The sequence below is a fragment of the Hyaena hyaena genome, unplaced genomic scaffold (assembly GCF_003009895.1).
Source record: "Hyaena hyaena isolate Hyena2069 unplaced genomic scaffold, ASM300989v1 scaffold_309, whole genome shotgun sequence".
NCBI lineage: Eukaryota > Metazoa > Chordata > Mammalia > Carnivora > Hyaenidae > Hyaena > Hyaena hyaena.
In genome coordinates, this window is record NW_024080941.1 from 1,455,948 (window position 1) to 1,471,850 (window position 15,903).

Here is a 15,903-nt window from a genome sequence, read left to right on the forward strand (position 1 = left end):
CTGACCCTCCCCTGCTCGCGCTGTCTCTCTCTCTCTCCTAGAAATAAATAAAACATTAAAAAAAAAAAATTTAAAACACAGGTCAACTTTGAAAAGCAGCAGAGACTTCTATTACAAAATAAATTAATAAAATAAAATTAATTTAATTTAAAAATGCCAAGCAACAATGCCAAAAGCCTTTCTGAACCCCAAACAGAGTAAAGTAAAAAGTTATACCCAGGTAACAAATTTTAAAAATCTTTTAAAAATCAGCAAGGCAAGAGTCAAGGAAGTGAAGAACTTATTTCAAGGAGCATCCATAAGATAGATAGCTTTTTTTTTTTTTTTTCAGGGCAGGTTTCTAGTCGTTTATTTTCCTGTTTTTGTCTTTTTTTTTAGTTTTTATTAAATAAAAGGAACAGAGGGAGGGTGGCCTGCGGTTTCTCAGGCTGGAAGGGAGAGCCACAGGCCCCCCACTCCCTCTGCTCAAGGTGCACTGCGCAGTGAGCTTGAGGTGTAAACTGGGTGGGGAGGGCAGCCGGTAGTGCTAGGAGGGTCGGGGTCGGGACCTAGGACCCACCCAGCCCTCCCAGGAAGACTCAGTGGGCAGGGAGGGAGCCCCCTGGACCCTGGCGGGGGCTCGCCCGAGGGACTGGTGGGCCAGGGCTTGTGCTATAAGCCGTAAGGTGGGACCCCAGGCCCACTCCTGGCCACTCCAGGAGGAAGGGTCAACAACGTCCATGCGTTGGAGGGGACAGGGCTGTGGGGCAGGGCGGCCAGGCCCCTCACTCGTGGACGTCCCAGATCTCAGACAGCAGAGGCGGCAGCTTCTTGTCCTGGAGCCTCAGGGCAAAGACCTGCTCTGAGTGCACAGAGCTCAGCGCGCGCAGGCTCACAAGTTTCATCAGCATCCGGGGGAAGCGCAGCTGGTCCTGCGGCCTCTTGATGCGCGTGTAGGAGAGCAGGGCCTCCACGTAGGGCTGCTGCAGGGCCTCCACGCGGCTCGGCTCCTGCACGTTGGGCCGGTCAGCGGAGAAGATGTTGATGGCGATGAGGAGGGCGTACTCGGCGTCGTTCAGGCCCAGCCGCCGCATGGCCCGGGAGAACTCGAAGATGGGGTTGATGAACTCCACCTGCAGGCCTGCGTGGTGGAAGTCATCCTTGCTGTAGGATGCACCTACACCGGCATGCACTGCAGCCTCCTGGTCAGGCCCACCAACTCCGAGGCCAAGGGGGCCATTGACAGCTTCAAATTAGTTCCCAAGCACAAAAGAAAAGTCCAACCCAGGAAGATCTCTGCCATAACAGCCACCAGGAGACCCGGTGAGGCCAAGGAGAAGGGTCACAAGAAACCAAGGGAGGCAAAGAAGGACACCCCCAACTCAGGCGAGGTGAAAAAGGGACCCAGGAAGGCAAGAGAGGCGATGATGGGTCCTACCAAACCAGCCAAGGAGAAGGCTCCCAAGAAGGGCAGCCAGACCAAAGACCAGGAGGCAAGACTGAGTGAGGCCAAGAAGGCCTCCCAACAGCCAGACAAGGCTACGCAGCCCTTCCCAGCGCCACTGGCCCGAGAGGGAAGTCAAAGGTCACAGGCAGAAGGAGCAACCAAGATGGGGAGGCCCACGGGAAAATGAAAGCTGGGAGCTGGAGTTCAAAATCCACGGTCCCCCAGGACAAGAATACTGCTGCTCCATCGGCCAAAAAGAAAGAAAACAAGGTCCTCAAGGAAGTTGTTGCCCGTGGGGCCACGGGAGGGCCCAGGGCCAAGGCTGCTGTTCTTCCTGGGGCCGGTGGGTCTAAGACCGTGTCCGCACCCCTGGTCAGGAGGACAGAGGCCCCCAAGGGCCCTAGAAGGCCGGGTATGCCCACCAAGGCCTCATCGTCCAAATTGGCCAGTAAGAAAACAGAAGCTGAAAGCTAGAGCTGGGGTGGAAAAAGGCTGAGATTCTGCTGGAGTTTTTATTCCCCAACACACATTCACTCTATTTATTTCATTGTAACCTATTTATCAATAAAGGCTTTTTTCCCTCACCAAAAAAAAAAAAAAAAAAAAAAGACACTAAAAAGAAAAAAGAAAATTGCCAAAAGATAATGGGATGTCATCTTTGACAAGCTGAAAGAAATAATTACAAATCTAGAATTCAATGCCAAATGAAAATATCCTTCAAAATCATTCATTTTCAGGCAATGAAAATCTTACAGAATTTGTCACCTAGAAACCTATGATGAAAGAAATACTAAAGGATTTTATTTATACAAGAAGATGATTTCACAGGGACACTAGGACCCTCAGAGTTTGAGAATGATGAATAGCATAATAGCTATAAACATAGCTACATATAATGAGTGGAGTTGTACTAAACAATATTTTCATACCTCATGTAATTAACTATATATATTTGAAGTACATAGAATAGCATGATTGGAGAAGAAAGTAAAAGAAATCAAAGTGATCTAAATTCCAAAATGTTTCTGTATTATCCAAAGAAAAGTAAAAGTAATTTACTTACTGCTAGAATTTGATATGCCAAGGAAACTTGTCATAAAATCTTACTTATCTCCTAAAAGAATTTCAGTAAATAAATATAAATAATATGTAGCTACCAAAATAATACAGGGAAAAATAGAATAATAAATGTTCACCAACTACAAGCTAACCAAAAGAAAACAGGTGACTAACGTCTGAGGTCAATCTTAATAATTTATTTTAAACAAACTAACCCAAATCAAATTATTTAAAGGTGTTTTCAATATCTTCTTACTATTTTTATTTATTTGTGGGATCTGTAGGAATGTCTACTTTTCATTCTTGGTATTGATTCTTCTGTCTCTTTCTTTTTTTCTCTGATTTCTCTTTGCAAAGAACCACTTTTAGCTTTGGTAGTCTCCTTTAACAGAAGTTTTAAAACATATTTTATTATTTTTTTGCTCTTATGTTTATTATTACTTTCAGTCTGTCTTCTGAAATTCAGAAACCTATGTGGTCCAAAGGACACTGTTGAGAAAGTTAAAGTACAACCCACAAAAATGGGAGAAACGGTTGTAAATCAAGTATCTGATAAGAGATGTATATTCAAAATATATAAAGACATTTTAATATATAATATATATTAAATTTATAATATACAAATATTATATATAATTTATAATGTATATTTGTATAATGATATATTTAATATATATTAAATTTATGCATTTAAAAATGCTTTCCCACAAATTAAATTCAGGATTGAATGACTTCAGTAGTGAATCCTACCAAATATTTAAATAAATAACTAACATCACTGTTATACATGATTTTATAGTGCAACTAAACAAAATTCAATGAAAGAGAATATGACAATAGTTTAACATTTAACCTTCAATCAATTTAATTCATTATGTTAACAGAATTTAAAAATCATATACTCATTTTTATCAATATATAAATTTTTAATAAAATTAAATATCCATCATTTAAAAACTTTAACAAATGTTTATTAATAAACTAATGAATAGTTTATACAATTTGAGGTGTACATTTATGATTTGTGAACTTTGTGTGTGCTATATGGTTTAAGGAAAAGGTATAAATAGATTACACAGAACAATAAAATATTTTCAACTTTGCTTTGCTAAACTTTTAGTTTCTGAAAGTTTTTAAAAACTTTAGTGATTTATTTATTTTTGAGAGAGATAGAGCATGGTGGGTGAGGCACAGAGAGAGGGAGACAGAACCTGAAACAGGCTCCAGGCTCTGAACCATCAGCACAAAGCCTGATGCAGGGCTTGAACCCATGAACCATGAGATCATGACCTGAGCCAAAGTTGGACACTCAACTGATTGAGCCACTAAGGGGTCCCTAGTTTTTGCAAGTTTTTAGGTCCATCCAGGTTAAAAATAGATTGCTATATACTTTCTGCTTTACATTATTTTGCCTTTTATTTCTCTAAAGAGATACAGGTTTTATTAGCTTGCATAAAAATCGGTGTAAAAAATCAAATCAAAAACAAACAGACTTAGCATACCTACAATAAAAAGGAAGTTTAATTATATATTGAATGTTTATACAAATTAAAAAAGAATATGTTGCCAAAACCTCTCATCAAAGGCAGGTGTTTTCAGGGCTGACACTGTACATGCTGGTTTAAAAAATTATTTTTAATGTTTATTTTTGAGAGAGAGACAGACAGATCACAAGCAGGGGAGAGACAAAGAGAGAAGGAGACACAGAATCTGAAGCAGGCTCCAGGCTCCCAGCTGTCAGCACAGAGACTGACACAGGGCTCAAACCCACAAACCATGAGATCGTGACGAGGTGAAGTTGGATGCTCAACCAACTGAGCCACTCAGGCACCCTTGGTACATGTTGATTTAAATAGATTTCACCAAATTAGAATAGATTAGGAATGGGTTTTATAGAAGAGAAACAAAAAGGAAGCTCATCAGTGTAGGCATGCATGGATTTCTCATGCTCCTCATTATTTTGAGGAAATATGTTTCAGGTCAGGATTTCTGTTGGGTATGGGAGAGTTTAGTTGTAGAGAAAACTCCTCTCTCTATGCATCTTCCTCCAATAAAGCAACAGGGGAAAATGGTTCTAGAAATATGCAAGCTGCTTTGTACTGTTAGACCTCCCTTTCCAAAGGAGAAACACTGAGAACAAAGTCCACAAAACACAAAAGGAGTTAGTTATTCAGGTTTGTTTTAGTCTGGCCGGACGGCCCCTCCTGAGCACGTGAAAAGTCCCTGGAAGAGAACCCCAGAGAGCCATAGCTCAGGGTTTATATACATACGGAGAGGGGCGAAGCTGGTGTATAGGAGCGAGAATTTTGTGGTTAGAGGTGGGGGCTGCTTAAAAGTTGATTGAAGAACATGTTTAACCATTCTAATCACAATGTTCATTAAAGATTTACATCTCAGGGGCTTGCTGGAGTCAAGGAGGAGCTAGGTTGCTCAACCCCTGACCTTTTACCGAATAGAGTTTGATATCAAACAATGGTTGGTATTTTCCTCATTTGCAGGCCCCTCACCTTTTGGCCCAAGGGAGTTTTTACGGTACCTGGAAGTCTAGACATGGGATGTCAATGCTTCTAAAGTTCTGTGGAAACCTAGTGCCTGGCACTGGAGATGCTGGGATAGCTGGGATTTGGGGGGTTTGGGAATGTTACATGCCCCCTGTGTGGAGAGAGAAAGTCAAGGCATTCATTAAAAAACAAAACAAAATATGGCTTTATATTCTCTTATTGGGAGAAGAGGGCTTAAGACTAAATCTTAATCCTGGCAATTGATGGTGACTTTTCAGCTTACTTTAGACAATTTGCTCCTAGAATGAAAACAATGCTCTCCCGCCAATGCTCTTTTAGCAATATATTAAAACATAACACTTAGTACACAGTAGACACACAATAAATATTTGCAGAATAAATAAATGTATTTTTTGTTTCTTGTTTTTTTTGAGGAAGAAGGAGAACCTGATAGGAGTCATGCCTTGCTACAAAGGAGTTACTTCTTTCTACCCAGGAATTGGTGTTTTGTGAATTTAATAAAAGTGAATTCCATATTATAATGTCAACAGAAATCCTGAGAAAAATTTATTCCTTCTATATCAGAAATGAAATCAAAAGCCATAATTGTCCATTATTTACTTTTTTGGCTCAGGAGCAAATATACTATATGTAGGATTCTTAGGCTCTTAATTACATAAAATAATTAAAACAAAAGGAGAAATGATAAAAAGCAAATAAACATAAAACTACAGTCTAATTTCCACATACTTTAAAGCCTAACACTACATTATATGGTTCTTTTTATTGATATATTTCTATTTCTACTCTAATACAGAGAAAACTTAAAAATTAAGGCAAATATGGACAAAATTGTGTTCCAATTTAAGAATTTCTTCTCTTGAAGGAGGAAAAAAAGGTTGAGTGATAAATATTATAAATCAGCATAGAATAATATGTGCCTAAAATTGATGTGTGACAATAAGCAGAAAACAACAGAGCAAGAGCTAACACAGGCCTACTGACTGAGTTGTATTGATAGGGAAAAATCTGTTAGAAGATGGTCAATAGGAGTGATAAGGAAATACCTGTCCAGGATCAAAGGCTCCCCGTTCAGGGGTCCTCTTCCCACCCTGCTCATCGCAGAAATTACTGAGGAATGCGGAAGTAACAGGCTACAAACTATTCCTTCTGCTGATGCTCTGGGCTCAGACCTCTGGAGAATGGTCTCCTCTGAACCCACCAGTGTAAAATAAATCTCCCTTCCAAGATCTCCGAGTGCCGCTTGGTTCTTCCACCGGGTGATCCAGACCAGATTCCGTAACAGTATTTATTCCATCTAAACATACTTCACTGTTTTACTTTGCTTACCTGGTAAGGAGATGCCTTAGCCCTTTATCTTGAGAAGTCAGTGAAAATTAAAGGAGCAGTCTTCCCTGAACACTAGAAAGGATCTTAACAGAATTTAGCATGACTGGACTGATGTCGCCAAGTAAAATAGAAAATGAATTAAATTTGAAAATCAGATACATGGATGTTTCTTGTTGAAATATGTCCCAAATATCACATCATGCTTACTTAGGCTGAATATTAAGTAACTAATAAACTGCAAATCTAATCGAGCATTCCACATTTTTAATTGCAACTCTAGCCATAAAGTAGACAAAAACCACAACAAAGCCCTGAGGGCAGCAGCTATGGAAAGGTTAGTAAAGTGAAAAAAAATATTTCCACTACTACTTTTCCTCTCCCCTTCTAGGGAAACCTTCACCAAACCTATATTGAGCTGGATAGATTCTGTTTTCTAAAAAGTTGTAAAACTGTAATTTAGCCATTGAGGGCTACATACATAATTAAAAAATACATAATTTAAAAACATAATTTATGCATTTCTTCCTTTTTACTTGAACTGATCAATATCACCAGAGTAATAGGAAATATAAAAGCAGATAAAGTTGTTTTCTATCTGTTTGCTTTTATAGTTCTATTTTGGTTTTCTGGTTGGGAGTAGTTTATTTTAAATTTGTTTTCATTTGCATGTCAAAGTCCTGACAGGCCCTATTCTTAGTAAATAGAAGTTTTCTTTTTGTTGCTTATTTTTCCAATGTGGCTGCTAAAATGGTAAATTTTTAAACTACTCAAAGGAATTGAAAATGAAGTCCTCTGGCTACCTGAAAGTATTAAGGGGTTTGCTGTAACTAATTTTGTTAAGCCAAGTAGCTTTCTCTATCTCCTTCTTTAAAAACTGAATTTCATTATGAGTGGGCCCAAATAAACATGATTTTAATTAATCCCATTTTTCCCTCTTTTTAGCTGTGTATTTTAGAAAGCATTACGTATCAAGGGAGTTGGAAATCTCAGTATGACAGAAAAATACTTGATATTTTGCTAGTTGAATATAAAATATGACCTTCTCTCCTTTTGAATTTTCTTCAGTTTAAATGTAGTAATTGAAGGAATTTTACTTTGGTGCTTCTGTCTTCCATTAATCTTATAGCACTTACAAAACTCCAGAAAACTTAACTAATACATTTTGCAAGGTTTTTCTTTTTGTGGTATCAATTTGCATTTTAAATGCGATCATTAATTTATAGAAAAAATATGTAGAAAGCATCAGGATTCAAAGAATGTTTTAAGAATAAAAAAAGAAACTCATTCTTGGTAGCTGGAAGCCTTTATTCCCAGCTAAGCCAACAACTCTTGGCTAGAAGAAAGTCTGAAAGAAGATGGACTAACTTCCAGGATTTAAAAGCATTTTCAAATCCTAATTGTCTTGGAACATAAATGCAGTCATAAGAAACAAAATTGGTTTGACAGGAAAGTTTCTTAAATCAGCAAGTTAGGTCAAGCAAATCATAGTAGTTTTTTTCAGTAAGGTATAGTTCCCTGAAAACTTTTGAAACAAGAAAAAAATTAGTTCAATGTTATTTATCTTTCATATTTTAGTATAACATTTTACTGATTACCAATATTTGTCAATCTCCATCCTAGGTGTTCTTAAATATTAATTTATCATTTCTAAGATTATTTATTGATTGCCTAAATATATACTTTTATTATTTTGCAGATGAAGTAAATGATAAAATTGAAGAGCTTAAGTAATTTTTTCACTGCTAGGAAACAGCAGAGTGAGCAATGAACTTTCAGATTTATATAAAGACTATGAAATTTATTTCATGTTACATTACTCTGCCATATAAGCACTTCGTTTCTAACTCATCTACTCTTCTAAGCATCTATTGTAATTTCATGTATAGTTGTAAAAATGAAAGGAAAACATGATCATTTGAAGTGATTGGTCCTAGAAATAGGAATATACAATTAGCTCTCTTCAGGCAAGAACACATTTTAGCTACAAAGAATAGTGTCATACAGCCAAGTTACTTTATAATCTTCTATTTCTGATCCCCTAAATTCACAGCAGCATAGTCACAGCTACTTTTAAAGTTGATCTTATGATTTGAGAAACAAGAAAGGTATATTTTAAACCACATATTTAAAAAATATAATAAAAGAGTACTCCCTTACAGCATAGATATTCTCATTAGGAGAATACAAATACATTTTTAAAACTTTATAATTATAAATACATTTTCCTAGGCATTCATTTCTTTTTCTTCTGGGATTTTTTATAGATTAATAATTCCATTAAATGTGAAAACCATGGAGTCTGCAGCTGTGCAGATCTGCTCTTGATTTCAGCTATGAGGTACTGAACAGATTAATCGTGAGTCTCAGTTTTCTCATCTGAAAAGAGAAAATACTGAAGAGCCTAAAATTAAGGCCTCCATTAAGAGAAACCCCGGGCTGCACGTAGCCCCAGTCCCAGTTCCAGGAAAAGCCTCAGACTGTTCAAGGCGAAAGCCATCCTGGGACCGCCCTCAGATCAGCTAATCAGAAAACATTCCTATGGTCTGAATCAAGGCTGGGAACTGCAGACAGTTATTTTATACAAACTAGCCAATTTCTCACCGCTTGCCTGAACCCCACGTGGGCCCTTTAAACTCACCTCATAATTGGTCATTTTCAAAGGATTCTCAAAAGTCATGATTGGGTCCCACCAAAAGTAATGAACACCTCACAGATACTGAATGGTCAAAGCTGTAATTGTAATTGGTGCTTATGTGATGATGCTACATGTACTGTAACACCCCCATCCCTTACTCCTTAAAAACCCTGTTCCCTATTGTTCTTCACTTCACCTTGCTGCCATGACACTGGTAGGCGGATGAGCCCCTGCTTAAGCTTGTAATAAAGACCCTTTTGTATTTGCATCAGTGCCGGCTCCTTGGAGGTCTCTGGGACTCGCGATTCGGGCACAACAATACAAGCAATTGTCTCTTAAATATTATTGTAAAAGTTAAGGAGATCATGGATATAAAATACCAATGACAGAGAAAATGCTTAGATAATATCATAGGTAAGAGAGATAAAGCTTAAGGGAATGAATGAAAGATGACTAAATCAGGCCATGCAAAGCAGAAATCAGAAGGTATCTGAAGAATATTTAAAAATGGAAAATTACATGTGTTTTAGATATCATAAAGGTTAAATAACTACTATGTTAAGAGACCTTAATTAAGTGAACCAGAAGGATAAGAATTGGTAGTTGGAAAATAGAATGTTAGTTTTAACTAAATTATATTTTGTGAATGTGTCATAAGTAACATGAGCTCTGATTATAGCTTGTGCCAGAACTTGACAGTGCACATAAGTAGTTGAGGTGGAGCAGAGGACAGGAAATAAAAGGATCAAAGAACCTAGCAGCCAGGTATCTCTTTAGATGTAAATTCATGTACATGAATGTGTTTGAAATGAGTTTGTTTACCTGTGATTTAAATAATGTACATCTCTCCAAAGTATCCTTCTGAAGGCATTTGCTAAATAGGGCTATCGACATCATTCTTTTAATTTTTTACTGCTATTTATTTACTTTTTTGAAAGAGAGAATGAGTGAGCTCAGAAAGGGCAGAGAGAGAGAGAAAGAATCCTAAGCAGGCTCCACACTGTCAGCACAGAGCCTGACACAGGGTTTGATCTCACCAATCATAAGATCATGACATGACCCTAAAATGAGAGTCAGATGCTTAATTGACTGAGCCAACCAGGTGCCCCTATTCTTTTAAATAAAATAGGTAGAAATGGGGAAAATAATCTTTTTCTTATTGGGATCATTAAATTGACAAAAGTGTACAAACTTTCACTATTAGCCACAAGAAGATATTCTGTCTATAGGAAAGACAAAAAATGACAAATAGAGATGGATACAAGGATGGATGGATGGATGGATGGAGAGACTTAGTGGTACTAACCCGAATTTCAGTAACCCAATATCTTTCTCTCTAGAATTTAGTTTTTGTTTCTTAAATTTATCCCAATGTAATTAAAATTTCCAAACTGATATGCGAGGAATGCAAGATATTCTTTTCTTAAACTAGTCTCAGCATTTCTTTCTTTTGCTTCTGAAAATACCCCAGTGTTAATATAAAAGGATATAGCCAGTAAACTCTCATCCTCAGATCCACTCCCCAACATTTTCTATTTTGCTTTTCCTTCCTCTGTAGACCACAATCAAGCTGTCTTGATTAGAATAAGACATTGGAATCAACCAACTGAAGGGAGAGATGTGCTGGATCTTTCCTCACCATCTATCCATCTTCAGAAAATAATACCTCCTGTCTTGAATTTGTCTTGAACTCTCCTGTATTTGGTAACCACTGATCTGTCTTACTACTTATGGTTTACAGGTGAAGATGGCTTTTTTTTTCTTTTACTACATAAGAGTATTTCACTACTCTCAGTTGATTTCTATATTCTTCCATACACTTTTGTAAATATTCTCCTTATTAAAATATCTTCAGTTACCTCTTTTGTATGTCTATATGATTGTACATATATTTAAATTATTATAAATACACACATATATATGTTTAATTCTGATGATATATACATATGTGAATATATATCCATTTTTAAATAAATAATATAAAAACAGCAATAAAGATGGTAGAATAATTGATTTACTTAAATATTCTGAAATATATTTCATTTAAAAATTTTATCTTCAGCTCAAATGCTTTTTTCATTAATCACAGTGACTGATTTTGACATTTTTACAGGCCAATTTCATACAGAACTCATCCAAATTCTAAAGATAAAATGACTTGTTATTTCAAACTCCTTGGTAAGTCTAGTAAAGTGCAGTACTGTCAAAAAACTGAAGAATAGGGTTATAGATTCTTAGATATATAAATTCAGAATGACATTCCAAGTTTTATTGAGTTTTCTGGTATAATGCTAGAAAAATAAAAAAATATTGGGCTGAAAATTTTCATCACCTCTCCACTAATTAGTAAAATCATAAAAGAAAATGGAATTTTTCCTTATAACTTTGGATCTTTTTGTTTGAAAGCAAATATTTGCAATCATAAGGACTCTTAGAAGGCACATATACATATGAACTCTACACATTCTAAAAGACTACTTTTATTTTGTACTAATGTTGGAATTCTCTCATTCTACTGGTTTGTGGTTATCAGGTAGTGAGGGATTTGTTTGTACATATTTGAATTCACAAGACTTTTTCTATTTTACCATGCAATGATATGTTATTTTTTCCCTAAAAGTGACTTCAAAGTATTATACTACTGTATATATTAATCATTATAGTAAAAGGTCATTACTATAACAATAGTCTCTACTGTGCGGATATGACTACTCATTATTTATTTTTATCTATAATGTAAGGCAATATAATATGCTTTTCTGCATTAAAGTATAATTTTTGGCAATATACAAAGCAGAGAGTAAACATAAAGGGCCATTTCTGGGAGTAGCATTTGGTAAAATTCTGAAGAATTGGGATATGTATACATAGTTGTTTGTTCAGTTAGTCACATAATGAATCCTTTAAGGCAATTTTCTGATTTTTTTAAATAAGGAACATTTTAACAAATAACACATAATTCTAAACATTTTTAAAAATAATTTTAAGTAGCTCTTTTGAAAAATAATTCATGTAAGTGAAGTCTTCAACAGAGCTATTTCATTAAAACACATTTTAATGGCAGTGTCTGAAGTAATGCTAAAGAGACTTATAGGTTTTTATAGGTTTAATTTCTAGAATGATTTGCTAAAATATTCCATTACAGTTAAATGGACAACGTGCTATAATGATCAGTCACTAAAACTTACTAATCTTCTATTTAAGATTGCACTTGACAAATTGGTATTTTCATTCATCATACAGTTTCTTAATGACAGACAAGCTAGGGAATATTACAAAAGGTTATTCTCTTGAGTAAAATTATCTCACCTAAAGTGAGGCCGGGTTGTTCTGGGGTAGCAGGATTCTGTTTAGAAAAGTAAACTGATGCAGCAATTGATGAAATAATGCTATCATAAAATGAGCTCATAATGCTCATAGCTCATAGCTATTCTCATAGCTCATAGCATTTGACCACTGAAGCCATCAATCTGCTTTATTTAAAAAGTTTTAAAATGTAATGCTTTTTAAAAAGTCATTTTGTCACTCCTGGACATGGTCAGTGACAATAAAGCTAAAATTGGCATTGAAATAAATAATTCAGAAAGGATTAGGAGACCCTCTTCAAATGGGTAATTGTGACAGAGATTCCTTGTTGCCTACCCCATCATAGGATCCTCCTTTCTCTCTTTGAACTAACATCAGTGATTTCCAGGTGACACTTAATGGCCTAAATGAAAATATATTTCTCAGCAATTTATATGTGTAAAATCTAGAATAAGAGAAATGAAACATATGTGCCCTGGTTAATGGAATGTCGATTAAAAGTCTTTTTTTTTTTCACTTAAAAATTCTGCTGGTTGGCTGGTAGATGTAATGGTTGGAGCTCAAGCAGGTATTTTATTATTTTTAATTTCTTAAAAGTTTATTTATTTATTTAGAGAGAACAAGTGCATGCAGTTGGAGAGGGGGCAGAAAGAGAGAGAAAGAGAGAGAATCTCAAACAGGCTCTGCACTGTCAGTGTGGACCCAGATGCAGGTCTCAAACTCAGGAACCCTGAACCAAAATCAAGAGTCTGGTCCCTTAACCAACTGAACCACCAAGGTGCCCTGTGGCATTTTAAATAATAAGAGAAAAAATTCATGATTTGTGAATTTTGGAACAAGGAATTAAGGACACTAGTTCTTTTGTGCTTATGAAACAGCAAAAATAAGGTTAAAAAGAGGTAAGTAAAATATTAGAACATTTAACTTTAATTTTGCTCATGTAACAGACGTTTGGTAAAAGATATTCTTGACAAGAATCCAGCTAGGTTTTGTGAATGTTGGGATTGGACATGGTATAGGCTACTTTCCAAATACTGGCATAAGTGAATTGACTGGAAGTTAGTTGCCCAGATCTCCAAACCAAACATAAACAGATATTTTGTTTGACAGTTACTAGGAAGACTTTATAAGAACTGCTTCTTCTCCTAGAAACTTGAATTTACCTAGTTGAACAGTTGAAATAATCTGTAGATTATGTGCTAATATATTCTCTTCTTCTGTGAGTGTTAAGTCTTTATTCTGAAAGTAAAATTTTGACTATTTTTTGAAAGCAAAAGAGTTAAATAGAATAAGGAATAATTCGTTTTAAAAAGAGCTAGTAGATCATAGGTGGAAGAAATAATTCAGTATATATCAGTAAACTAAAAAGAAGGGAAGATTCTAATAATCTGAGTAAGTGAAAGAACATGGCAAGTGATGGAAAGAAGACATCACACATGTTAGCCCAATTGCAACTAGTTAGTTTATGAAAGGTAATCTCAGATATCCCACCAAAACACAATTACTCCAGGCCCCTAATTTTTTCATTTTTGAGTTTCAAATGAATAGAAAGCATCACTGATATAAAAAGCAATCCAACTATCTCTCTGCCCTTAATTCTATATATGTATCTCAAATATCAGTATCCCCATAGTCATATATGGCATGTACATATATATAATATATAAACATTTGTAGAGACAGAGTCACAGGGAGAGAAAGACAGACTATAAATACGTCAGGAAAAAATACATAAAAATGTCAATTAATTCAGAAACTAATGCTCCTGAGTTGGACAGTGTAGTTTAGCTTTTACTACATCAAAAATCCCATTTTAAAATGTCTGGACAAAATACAGGGGCCATATGCTTGGAGGCTTTAAGACAATGTTGAGACAATGAGGGGTGCTGGGGGTCTAAGAATCAGAAGAGAGAAGCTCAGGGATATTTGGCAGTCATAAGAAGAGACAAAGACAAAAAGTTCTGGATGTTCTGATGCGATGAATATTTCAGGACTTCTCTTTTACTGTTGAAAGTCTTGAAGAAACACATGAAAAAGAGGTTGACCTAACATTATCAGGTTTGCAAACCAGCCTTGGCTCAGTATAATTGCTGATTGACACACACTTCAAGAATAACATAAAAACTATTTGGCATGCAGAAGAAAGGACCACAGGTCCAAAAAACAAGAGGAAACCGACCATAAAAACAGATCACAAAAATGATGGGAGGTATTGGAAGTGGCTAAAAAGGATTTAAAAGAAAAAATGTATTTCTAAAGTATTCAATATAGGAAATATACATGAAATAAATATAAAATTTCACAGCAGGATTAAGCTCTATAAAAACATTTCAGGTGAAATAGGGAGAGGATAAGATTACCACTTTCAAATGAGGTTCAAATTAAGAAAAAAAAACTTTATATATGAAATGGCATTTTAGCTGAGTTTGGAAGAGTAAGCTAACAAGTATGGATATTAGTAATGGAAGAATTAGTTAGGTAATTGAAGCCTCTTTAGGTAACTGAAGTTTCTTTAAGCATTTAAAGTAAGTTTAATATCAAGACCCAGAGTAAATACATCCCCAAATGATTGGAGCCTGTTTTTCATCAATGAGAAGAAGAGGGCTAGAAGGGAGTCAAAAACACAAACAGCAGACTAATCTCTTTTTCAAAAGTTGAAAAAGGTTGAGTCTATACTCTGTAAACAAGTAATCTTAGAAATAATTTTGGCAATATACCGAGTAAATACTGCATAGGCAATTGGAGTGATGATTCAGAGCCTGTGGGGAGCTGTTTCTGACCTCATAGGTTGAGAAAGAACTGCTTGTGAGGTTAAGGTAAGTTGCACAGACTCTTACCGTCAGATGGCAACTGATATCCACCCTCACCCAATTGTTTCTGCTTGAGTACCAACCCCCAAGTCACCTTGTTAATTGGAATTAGGAGTGACTCATTCTGGCCTTGATATGCTGATTGCACTTTGTGAAGGAACTTACTGTAGGAACTTCTTTTGTGGTTATGGGAACAACATTGTGTTCCTGAAAGACCTGTTTTTCTTAATACCTCCCTCCCATTAAGAGATGAGCCGGCTGTTGACCCCTGCTCACAAAGAACTAACTTTTGCCTTTACTATTATAATGCCACCTCTGGGCTGTCCCCCATCCTTTTGCATGTCAATATTCTGGAAAATTTTTACTAATAAAAGGATTTACCATCAGAATGCCAATACTGTGCCGCCCCCCAAACAGTAAATCATAAAATAAAGTTGAGTCTCAGACAGTGCAGAGAGGCCTGGCTGGTGACCAGAAAGAATCTTGTGCCTCTCCCATCTCTCCCTCACCGACACTGTCCATCCTTCAGGGACCCCTGGACCTGGCTAGAGCTGGACTCTGGCAAGAGCCAAAATAATTCAAGTCATGCCAAATTTTATTGGTTTCTTTGTTTTTTTTCCCCTCGATTTTTTTTTCTAAGTTCGAAGATGAGGTTCGTGCTATACACATAATTTAGTCTGGTTCTACAAAACATTTGACAACATAACTATACCATTTTTAAGTGTGGACCCAATGGCAAGGTTACAAAATGGATAGAAAGTCAGCTAGCCAATAAATGTAAACAATTTTGATGGTCTGGGAAAGTTTGGACTATCT

The 15,903-nt window shown here is 36.1% G+C and overlaps 2 protein-coding genes across 2 annotated transcripts; one reads left to right on the plus strand and one right to left on the minus strand.

The window, feature by feature from the left end:
* Positions 1–383: 383 nt before the first annotated feature.
* On the minus strand, positions 384–1,148 carry LOC120242493 (oxysterols receptor LXR-beta; the record flags this gene model as incomplete). Its single annotated transcript, XM_039248282.1, has 1 exon — positions 384–1,148. A coding segment is annotated over one exon (384 nt), but the record flags the coding sequence as incomplete, so codon positions are not given.
* Positions 1,149–1,151: 3 nt separating this feature from the next.
* On the plus strand, positions 1,152–1,992 carry LOC120242494 (histone H1.8-like; the record flags this gene model as incomplete). The annotated part of the gene is given in 2 exon segments (XM_039248283.1): positions 1,152–1,527; positions 1,530–1,992. Coding segments are annotated over 2 exon segments (747 nt in total), but the record flags the coding sequence as incomplete, so codon positions are not given.
* Positions 1,993–15,903: the final 13,911 nt, after the last annotated feature.